The sequence below is a fragment of the Tripterygium wilfordii genome, chromosome 3, assembly GCF_013401445.1.
Source record: "Tripterygium wilfordii isolate XIE 37 chromosome 3, ASM1340144v1, whole genome shotgun sequence".
Lineage (NCBI taxonomy): Eukaryota > Viridiplantae > Streptophyta > Magnoliopsida > Celastrales > Celastraceae > Tripterygium > Tripterygium wilfordii.
The window spans coordinates 6,806,827-6,817,974 of NC_052234.1; the positions used below are offsets into that span (position 1 = coordinate 6,806,827).

At 35.2% G+C, this 11,148-nt stretch overlaps 1 protein-coding gene across 1 annotated transcript; it reads left to right on the forward strand.

Annotated features, from left to right (window-relative positions):
* Positions 1 to 597: 597 nt before the first annotated feature.
* On the forward strand, positions 598 to 10,626 carry LOC119995565. Its single transcript, XM_038842079.1, has 9 exons — positions 598 to 640; positions 2,509 to 2,690; positions 6,241 to 6,321; positions 6,496 to 6,549; positions 6,917 to 8,589; positions 9,041 to 9,220; positions 9,306 to 9,620; positions 9,798 to 9,804; positions 9,898 to 10,626. The coding sequence occupies exons 1-9, from the start codon at positions 598 to 600 to the stop codon at positions 10,624 to 10,626; spliced, it is 3,264 nt and encodes a 1,087-aa protein (XP_038698007.1).
* The last annotated feature ends 522 nt before the right edge of the window (positions 10,627 to 11,148 follow it).

The window sequence follows — 11,148 nt, forward strand, 5'->3', positions numbered from 1 at the left end:
TCTCTATACTATGTTACTAGGTTTAAACTAAAAACCAGCAGCATCAAAACTCTTGTACAATTGACTGTCCCACCGAGAATCTACAATTGACAATAATGGTTGGATCATTCTATTCTTTCTCTGAAACCTCCTGATCATCTCATCCTTTGCTACATGGATACTCTTATACAAATAACTCATAGTTGGTCTATCATCACCATCAACCAAATGAAGCACACACATAAGTGGTTCAGTTAGCTGCACAACAATAGCACATTCCTCCAAAACTTTGAATCCAAGACATTATTCTCAAATCTTCTTCCATTCACATCCTTTGAATACGACGATTGTGTCCACTCCCTACACATCACCATAGATCGTAATGCACCTTTTGTAGCAAACCTAGTTGGAGCTAGACGAATAATTTCTCTGTCACCTGTGTGCTGCCTCATCAAATTCAAAACAAATCAATAATTGTAAATGTACTTAGTAATCCCAACAACATGTTTCACGGCACAACTCACATCTTCAAGCTTTCCAATATCTTGAAACGTCACGTTAAGGCATGTGCACAACACAAGGAGTGTTGATGTCATAACGATCGCAAAAATATAATTAATGAAGAGCTACGAACCAGCCAAACAGGTTTGGCTTGTCACAGGTCTGGGGGCATATGATAGTACCAATCTCATCCTCTACTTGAAATGAGCATGTGGCATCCTATCCAGGACTTAAGACTTAGGTCGGTCTACACATCATTAGCCTATCTTGGGTAAAACTCAAATACGAAACTAGCATGACATACATCTATAGGCTTTGGATTGCTTGGATCTCTTATCTCTGTATTGGACTCCCCAAGAGGAATCCTACCCCAATTCAAACAACAAGAGAAGGTATCTCCTAATCAAACTAGAAATTCCTCACAACAAGGATCACTCTCCATAATAGAGTAGGACGTTCAACCACTATAAAAAGTCACTTCCACCCAGGTAAAATATTCATTCACAGCTTTCAATACTTTTCTTCCAAAGGGCTTCGACTTACAAAGTTTTTATCCTTTTTGATTCCTCACGTTCTGACTAAAGTACCGGAGCGTCTTTTCTGAGGAAAACATCTCGGGAGACCTCTTAACTTATGTTTGCTCACCTAGTTCGAATTGATCTGCACGTCAACATATTATTTTGTTGAGACTGTTTGTGTGAGGTTGAAGAATCTGTAGAAATAGTTGGTTGGGTTGTGATTATTGGAAAATCGTTAGCCAAGTATTGAGGAGCTAGTTATTTCGAGATGGTTACATGAAGTTTTGTTTTCTTCATTCACTAATCTCTTTATTTTTATGACAAGCAATGAATTTTTTATTTATATAATAAATAGGACATTTAGACCGCCCTGCCAATCCCTGTCTGTCTATTACCTTAAACTGAGGTCATTGGACTTCTATTACTAACATAATTAAAGCACAAAGGAAAGGATGCTTGACTTAAGCATAGTTGTACCTATCACCATTAATTATTTAGTCAAAATACAGTTAATTCAAAGAAGTGCTTTTCAATTTTCATACTGGATAATACACACAACGGCATTCTAATTAAATTTAATAGACATCTACCAGGTACCAACACCATTATATATTTTGTCCACAAATATATGCATATATATAATATAGACTGATTCATTTGGTGGGCCACTGTGCTATTTTTTTTAATATGGATAATGAAAATAAGAATGCAAGTACTCCATTAACAATGCATGGGTGACATAATTAAGAGATAAGAGAGAATATGTTGAGATGGTAGAGAAAAAAGACAAAAGCAAGTATAGCTGGCCATGGAAAATATAGCCTCTGATGGACCCTCCTACTCTCTTCGTTATCAATAATACTGAAACATACACACATATAAAGATGCTTATACATGGAGGTCTTAGTTTAGATCACTTTGGGAAATTCCTAAATGGTCCCCAAACCCTATTTATTGTTATCTTCCTAATTTCCTTTCGTTGTGAAAATAGTTATGATGTAATTGATTAATCTATTTTCTTACCAACTAATAGGACAAAAGGCTTCTCCGACACATTTAAAGAATGTTAATTGTTAAATTGTTGTGTGGTTCCTAGCATTTGTTTTATCAAGATAATTAATCAAGTGTTTTTGGCACCACGTAAAGCCTCAAATATTTATATTATTTTGGTAAATCATAAGATATTAAGGCAAAATGTTGAACTTAGGTGTTTTCTAACTGGTGCAATAATAGCTTTTTTTTTAGAACGAGTAACCATGAAATTTTGGCATATGCAATTTTCATATACTTTGATCATCAAATTCTTATCCAAGTACTTTTTGCGAGTCAGAAATTATGTTGGATTTGATCAACAATTGATAAAGTTTGAGAAATGACAAAATTGCTCCAAGTCTCCATGGTTGGAGAAAACACGTGGGATCCACTTCAAGGGAAAAAAAAGGTTAATGTAAATTACAACTTGTGTGTTGTATTTGATATTGGCTGGGTTTCTTTTGTACACGTGGGTTAGGTGGATTAGGAGTGCTGTTTCGCTCTTTATATTGGAGATGTGAACCGTGTGTGATTAAGCACCAGTTAGTTGCAGTGCCGAGTATGCAGGGGGCAGAGACGTGTGTGCAGTACAGCGGGAGGTTGTGCGGTTGCCGGGTATGGTGCTGTGGTGGAGCTCATGAACGGGTGGTGAAGCTCATGGTAGAGAGAAATCAAAGGGTTATGTTGAGAGAGAGCAAAGAGTGATAACTTTGTGTTGTATCTCTCAGGTTTAACCTAGGTTTCTGTTAGTGAGAGCTTCAATATGTAGGGTGTTAAAGTTATAGGCTAGATTGTGGTTTATGTAATCTCTTGGGCTTTTGGGTATTCTTGGGTTTCTTGGTAAGAGAAAATTGTCAGTGTGTGGCTGTAAGAATTTTCTATATAGTGAAGCTTTTCTCTTGATTGTCTTTTGACAACGGCCTTGGCTTTTCTCTGGTTTTTGAGTTTTTCATGTTAAATCTTGTGTTGATTGTGTTGCACTTTTCTATTTCAATTTCTCTATTGTCGTGTTGATTAATTTGTTTAGGAGGAGAGTGGGTCTAATTTCCCAAGAAATTAATGCTGAGAGATGCATTTGAGCCTCCTAGTTAGAAAGATTCATTCATAACTAACTCAGGTAGCTTGATAATTTGGTGCAATATAATTATTTGTACTCTTTTACTACATCTCAATTTTTTTTTTTTGGAATCTATTGTTGTGCATGAACACGTATAGTTTCACGTTGAATATTGTGGATGCATATTTTTACGTCTGCGTATTATCTACTCTGGAGTACTTCTACGGGCTTTTTTACCCTCTATGGACTTTTTTATCCACTCCCTCACGATTTTATCTGAAAAATATTCTTATTTTCATGTATCTCCCACTACTAGAACTAATAACCTAGTTATGGAGAAACCTATTTATTTATGGAGAGTGAATACAAATCTTACCATCTAGTTACAAAAATATGTAAAAATACGGATCCAAATTAGAAAGATTTCATTGACAACTAACTCAGGCACTTAGTTGATACTTTTGTGCACTATAATTACTTGTACTCTTTTATTACATATAAACTTTTTTGGATTCGATTGTTGTGCATGATCACGTATAGTTTCACGGTGAGTACTATAGTATCTTCGACCCAAATAAAGGAAAGTTTGTCTCCAAAGTAAAAAATCATGAGGATAGGGAATCCGAAAAAAGAAAAGTGACATGAGAAAAAGGGTCATCATTAATTACACAATGCAGATAAATTGGTAAATGATTAATTAAAAATCACCAATCACACATCATTGCATAACTTTTTGCAACTTTAGTTCAAAAAATTAACAGTTTCACTCTCACCATAAATTATCACTGGGACATAAAACAAACCTTAATTAGTGAATAGAGAGACATGATATTGATAGAGAATGATAGACCAATATCCAAGGAATAAAAAAGGTAACAAGAATTTTCTAGCTATTTTAGTCTCAAGTCTTTTGCAACCCTAACGGAACATTTGGTTCATAATTGTGTGAGGTGAGTATGAGATGAGTGTAAGGTGAGTGTGAGATGAGTATTGGGGTGAGCATTGTCTTGTGTGGTATAAAATAAAAGGCGAGCATGAGTGTGAGAATATTAGCAGTACAATTTTCATATTACCTTTTTTTTTCTTTTTAGAAAATAAAACAATATCTTAAAACAAGTGTAAAAGAGTCTTTTACACATCAAAACTCATTCTCCGAGAATGGCCAAGCTGATCAAGGGAGAATAAATGTTGGAATGAGTTTTAGATTTCATCCTTCAAAACTCAACCAAACAAGAGAGTATACTAATCACACCCTCCCAAAATACCAATCGAATGCCCCATAAATATTCACCATACTTTTGTATCATGTTATCTTTGGGTTTATTAAAGTAATGAAACAATAGATTGACAATCTAATATAGTATCGTTTGCATATACGTGTATAGGGAGAAGTTTTCAAATGACCCCTGTACTTTAATGAAAGGATCATTTTGGTTCCTAAACTTTATATAAGGTCAATTTAGCCCCTCAACTTCCAATAATGTAGTCCGTTAGCCCCTGAGCCCATTTTTTGTCAATTTTTGTTGATGTGGTAGGTGTTTTCCGTTACGTATATGATACATGCGTTTCAGACTTGCTGCCATATCAGTTAAATAGACAGAAATTATAACGGAATATAATTTTGAAAGGTTAGGGGTACATTGATTCATTCATGAAAGTTAAGGGGCTATGTCAATACTTATTCCATGTGAGTGTGTATAATGTACGTGTGTGTATATAATGTACGTGTGTATACATGAACATGATGTTAAGAAACAGCCTGGGCACAAGCTGACATATATAACCCTTTTAAGTTCAGAGAATGTCGGGGTTGATGCTTAAAATTGGACTCTGAATATTTCTGGTTAATGGCTTGCCTGCTAACTAATAAAACACATAATTGAGACAATCATTGATATCATTATGTAAACAGTACTTGTTTAATTGTTGAGTTTTAGGTCAACTACGCCTAGGATGCTACATATAGCACCATATATATACACACACACACCAACTCATCAGATAAAAAAACAAGAAGAACAACTACTTTTAAATCTCATAATGAGACCAATTGCTTTACAGCATCATTTTAGGCCTTTAATTTTGCTCATCTTTTGTCTTTCCTTTCTAATCCAAATATACCAAATCTTATCATGGAATCATTCCACGTCTGGCGGACCTCTCAACAAATTAAATAAACAACTTATGCCGCATTTGAAATCATGTATAGGATCATGGTATTATACAATCTCTTCTATTTAGCTTTAGAGAGAAAGATTAAACAAAATAATTGACAATGAATGGCCATCTTTTCTGCTACTTTGATTATCCATTATAATTGTGTTGCTTTAGACTAAAGGACCTAGGCCACATAAGAGGGGGGTGAATTGTGTTCTCAAATTCTGAACCTCTTTAATAAAATCGTCACACAAAATCAATTTACAAGTTTAGATTCTGATAAGATAATGATTCAAACAAAACAAGATACCACTACACCTGTCACGCCCCTCTCTCCTAAGATATACCGAAGTGTACCTAAACCCATAAGAACGTGACTGGTAGGGGACCCCATCCCCGGAACCAACCCTTAATCCAATATATCTAAATCAATATATAAAATATATAAAATAGTAACAACTCCTGAAATATAACATGGACATAGTCTCTCCAGAATACCACATATATACACCTACCGAAAACATCGGAGTATCTATACAACAGCGGCGGGAGGCATGAGCTGGTGTGTAGCCTCGAGCTGTTTCTTTAGCAGGTTTTGAGGATTTGGGGTTTTGTATTTGTATATATGTTACTTATTTGCTCAGTCTAATCTTGGGTAGATAAGTCTTCTTATTTCCGCTGTTGTATAGATACTCCGATGTTTTCGATAGGTGTATATATGTGGTATTCTGGAGAGACTATGCCCATATTATATTTCAGGAGTTGTTACTATTTTATATATTGATTTAGGTATATTGGATTAAGGGTTGGTTCGGGGGATGGGGTCCCCTGCCGGTCACGTTCTTATGGGTTTAGGTACACTTAGGTATACCTTAGGAGAGAGGGGCGTGACAACTTTTCTGCTAAGTCATTCTTGAAAAGTGTGTGAACAACCACATTGGCACATTTAATTTTCTTACAGAATTGAAGGTGATTATTTGTAAACATTGTCACTAGAATATCTCTCAAGCTATTGACATGTTCATCACTCGGAGAAAATTGGAAAAGCAAAATGTTGGATTCACTTTTCTGACAATTGTTTGATGAAAGTTTTTTTACTTTATCCCCATGAGTGGAATTATTGAATTTTAAACTTAGAATTTCATTGCATTCATCTATGACAATTGCATTACAAAGTACTCTAACTCTTATTGATTATTCTTCAATTGTTGAACACTGCCAGAACCCTTTTTGCACTTTCTGTGGTGCCAGAGACGGAAAATTGTTCATCATCATCCTTTGAGCGTCTGTGTTGTGCAAGCTCTGGTAAGACAGCAACAATTTCAATGTTTCTTTATCTTTGCAGACTTTGGTATGTCCTTTCATGGTTTTAATTGGATCATTTGTGCATTGACGATCTATTCTCTTCTAGGTTTTAAATGATTTCTAGTGATCACTCTCTTATATAATAGTAACTGCTCATGCTAAATAAACTATTAGATTGCATTGATTTATAGTTCATTGGGACTATTCAAAGCTTAATTTGTGTTGATTTCTCTGCGATGTTTTGAATGAATTTATGAAATATTCATATATGTTTAAATTATAAATGTACTTTATGTCTCATATTATATATTTGATATGCAAAATTAAGGGATAGAAATCTAATATATATTTTTTGTTCTTTCACTAGTGTAACATGTCAGGGAATTATAACAGTAAAATATGGATGGATTATAGTAGACCTAGAAAAGTTTATACTGATGGAGTGGAGAGCTTTCTTAATTTTGCATTTAGGAGTCAACCAGAAGGAGGAAAAATCCCATGTCCGTGTCAGCAATGTGTGCTTTACAAGTATGGAAACAGAGCAGAGGTGTATGATCATCTAGTTGTAATTGGCATTATGCCAGGATACAGGGTTTGGGATCACCATGGTGAGTCAAGGTCGAATCCTATTGAAGGTCATCATCTAGAACAAGAAATATTTAGGGTTGATAATATGAATGAATTGATACAGGGAGCTTTAGGAGTGAACAACCTACATGAGAATATGAATATAGATGGAGAAGCTTTAGGAGAACAAACTGCAGAAGGATTTTTTGCACAAGAACATGAAAAAGCTAATCAATCTTCACATGCCGAAAAACGTAAACGATTACAAGAAGATGCTGATACAGAATTATATTCTGGGTGCAAGAACTTCACTGTACTTTCTTATGTGCTTTATTTGTATCATGCCAAGTGCTTGTTTAAGTGGAGCAATAAGTCATTTAGTGTGTTGCTTAAAATGATTAAAAAAGCATTTCCTGTTGCTAAAACATTTCCAAACTCCTTTAATGGAGCAAAGAAGATCATTGATCGATTAGGTCTCCAATACGAAAAGATTCATGCTTGTCCTAATGATTGCATGCTTTTTTGGAAAGAAAAGAGTAACAATGATGCATGTTCAATATGTGGGGCATCTAGATGGAAAAATGCTGAGAATAATTTGATTAACAACACATTGGGGAAAAAAAAGAGAACTCCAGCAAAGGTGTTAAGGTTTTTTCCTTTGAAGCCAAGACTCAAACGGTTATACATGTCATCCAAAACATCAGAATTGATGAAATGGCATGCAAATGATCGTATTAAAGACGGTGCCTTAAGGCATCCAGCTGATTCAGAAGCGTGGAAGAGGTTCGATTTACAATATCCAGAGTTTGCTAAGGACCCACGTAATGTCCAATTAGGGCTTGCCAGTGATGGTTTCAACCCTTTTGGGACACTACAAAGTGTTTATAGTACATGGCCGGTGATTTTAATGCCATACAATCTACCACCATGGTTGTGTATGAAGCAACCATATTTCATACTTTCTCTGTTAATTCCTGGTCCAAACGGCCCTGGTAATAACATAGATGTATATTTGCAACCTCTTGTACAAGAGTTGATTGAATTGTGGGAGGTTGGAGAAGATACATTTGATGCATCATCTAAAGAAACTTTCAATATGCGGGCAGCTATAATGTGGACAATAAATGATTTTCCTGCATATGGTAATTTGTCTGGTTGGTGTACCTATGGTCGTTTTGCATGTCCTGTTTGTAATGAAGATACTAGTTCTATGCGATTAAAGTATGGAAAGAAATTTTGTTACATGTATCATCGTCGGTTTTTGGATCATAGCTCAAACTACCGAAATGATGCAAAATCTTTTGATGGGACTAAAGAATTAAGAGATGCACCAATTGTACTATCAGGATCAGAAATTTTACATCAAATGAGGGGGATCAAGTTCAATCTTGGTAAGGCTAGTGATGAAGTTATTGGGGTAAAGAAGGGTACATGGAAAAAGAGAAGTGTTTTTTTTCAAAGTTCCTTATTGGGGTTTTAACTTACTGCGTCACAATCTTGACGTGATGCATATTGAAAAGAATGTATGTGACAACTTGGTGAATACATTGCTGAATATTGACAAGAAATCAAAGGATAACTTAAATGCTCGATTGGATTTGAAAGAGTTGAATATCAGAAAAGATTTATAGCCCCAACAACGAGGTTCTGGGAGGACTTATTTGCCTCCTGCTTGTTTTACCATGACTGCACATGAAAAAAAGCTTTTCTATGAGGTTTTGGAGAATGTTAGATTTCCAGATGGTTATGCATCAAATATTTCACGTTGTATTCGAAAGAATCGTAAATTTTCAGGTTTGAAAAGCCATGACTGTCATGTCCTTATGCAACAACTTTTTCCTGTCGCATTGAGAGGAACTTTACCTAACAATGTAACTTATGTTTTAATTGAGTTATGTTCCTTTTTTCGGGGATTATGTGCTAGAACTCTTCACATACAAGAGCTTAAGCGACTTGAATCAAAGGTTATTTTAACCCTTTGTAATTTCAAGAGGATATTTCCATCATCATTCTTCACAATTATGGTGCATTTAGTAGTTCACTTGGTAAGTGAAGCAATGATTGCCGGACCGGTACAATATTGTTGGATGTATCCAGTTGAGAGGTTAACATTCTACTTTTTCCTTGTACTATTATAGATCAATTATGCATTAACAATGTAAATGAATTTAATTTCTCTTTTAATGTAGATATTTGTCAACTTTGAAGTCTTATGTGCGAAACAAAGCACGTCCTGAAGGTTCTATAGCAGAAGCGTACATTGTGGCAGAATGTTTGACATTCTGCTCTCGTTACTTAGAAGATGCAGAAATGATGCCCAATCGATCCATGAGGAATCATGCAGACAATGAAGTCGAAATAATTGAAGGATCAACTCTCTTCCCAATTGTAGGAAAACCATATGGGAATACCCAAGGTTTCTTGATGGATGAAAAAATGTGGATCCAAGCACATCGTTATGTGCTCTTTAATTGTGATTGCCCAAAAGTAGAAGCTTTTAGAAAGTAAGTCATAATATTAGAGAATATGAATATATTAATAGAAAATAATAGAGCCTAATTTATCTTATTTTTTGTGTTTAGAGAACATATAAGTATGATCAAGAGAACTAATAGGCGAAGGCGTCTATCTTAACGTGAGATAGATAAATTACACAGTGAAAGCTTTCATGAATGGTTTAGTGATAAGGTAAGCTAAATTTTTTTTATAATTTTAACACTCTTTGTTAGTCTTGTCATTAGTATGCAATCTTAACAAGATTTATCATTATTCATGTCATAGGTTAAGGAGTCTGATAGTTCTTCTGATGATATTAATGCACTTGGTCGGGGTCCAAATCATATTGCAAGGAGATTCAAAGCAATTGATATGAATAATGGGTATAGATTTCGAACCAAGGAGTATGAGATGGATATGACTACCCAAAACAGTGGAGTCATGGTTGTTGCAAAAACACAAAGTTATGCAAGTACTAGTGACTCACGCCCTGTGTTTGGTGATGTTATATATTATGGTTCATTGACTGACATACTTGAATTGAACTATTACGACAAGTTTAGGGTGATTCTCTTTCGATGTGATTGGGTTGATGTAACCCAAGGTAGAGGAGTGAAGCATGATTCATTAGGGTTCAAGTTGATTAAACTATCTCATATGATGCATACAGGTGAACGTTTGAGTAATGAACCATTTTTATTTGCGTCTCAAGCTCAACAAGTTGTTTTTGTCCAAGATCGTAGGGAATTGGAGTGGTTCATTACTTTGCCAATAAATCCTAGAGACACTTTTGATATGGGAGATGAGTCCTCCAATGGTGACCTGGGTGTGCGTACGAACAATGAGTCTTATATTTTTCCTCTATTGGATGAAACACTCCAAATAGAACAAGATGATTTAAATTGGGTGAGAAGCGGCGTAGATGGGACAATTATTAGTACAACAATGGAACAAAGTAAAGTTATGGTCCAAGATACTGATGATGATGATGGTGGAAGTGATCCTAATTGTTGATGGATGATTTTTCTTTGCCTTTTTCGTTACTGAATATGATATTACAATCTAATGTGGATGTTCAATGTGAGCATCAAATCCCATCTGAAGACCATGTGGAACACAACAATAATCAGCTTCCTACACAATCAGATTCTGATGCACAAAGCCTGCCAGCTACAGACTCTTTGGTTGATGTACCTTCTACAGATAGTAATGGTATCATTAATTTCATTAGATTGGAATTTTATGGTTGCATAAATGCATTTAATTCATGTGATATTTTTACTATTCAAAGCTTGCTGATGCACTTTATATTATTTTAAGAACGTTCAACACCGACGAACAAAAGAGGTCCTACTTTACTTAGTGACATTTTTAGTAAGCCTTTAACTGAAAGAATTATTGTGGAGTTCAACAAACATGGACAAGCTATTGGACGTAAAGGACGTGTACTTGCTAGTTTTTTGGGCATTATTGCAAGAGACCCAGTTATGTCTCCTCTAAATATTGAAGATTGGAGGGTTTTTCCAAGACATGAAA

Bases quoted from the DNA above. Each gene is read 5' to 3' on its own strand.
- LOC119995565 (XM_038842079.1), top strand. From the start codon at position 598: ATGAAGAGCTACGAACCAGCCAAACAGGTTTGGCTTGTCACAG. The intron at 641-2,508 runs GTCTGGGGGCAT...CACGTGGGTTAG, and splicing joins ACAGGTTTGGCTTGTCACAG to GTGGATTAGGAGTGCTGTTT. The intron at 6,322-6,495 runs GTTTGATGAAAG...CTGTGGTGCCAG, and splicing joins GATTCACTTTTCTGACAATT to AGACGGAAAATTGTTCATCA.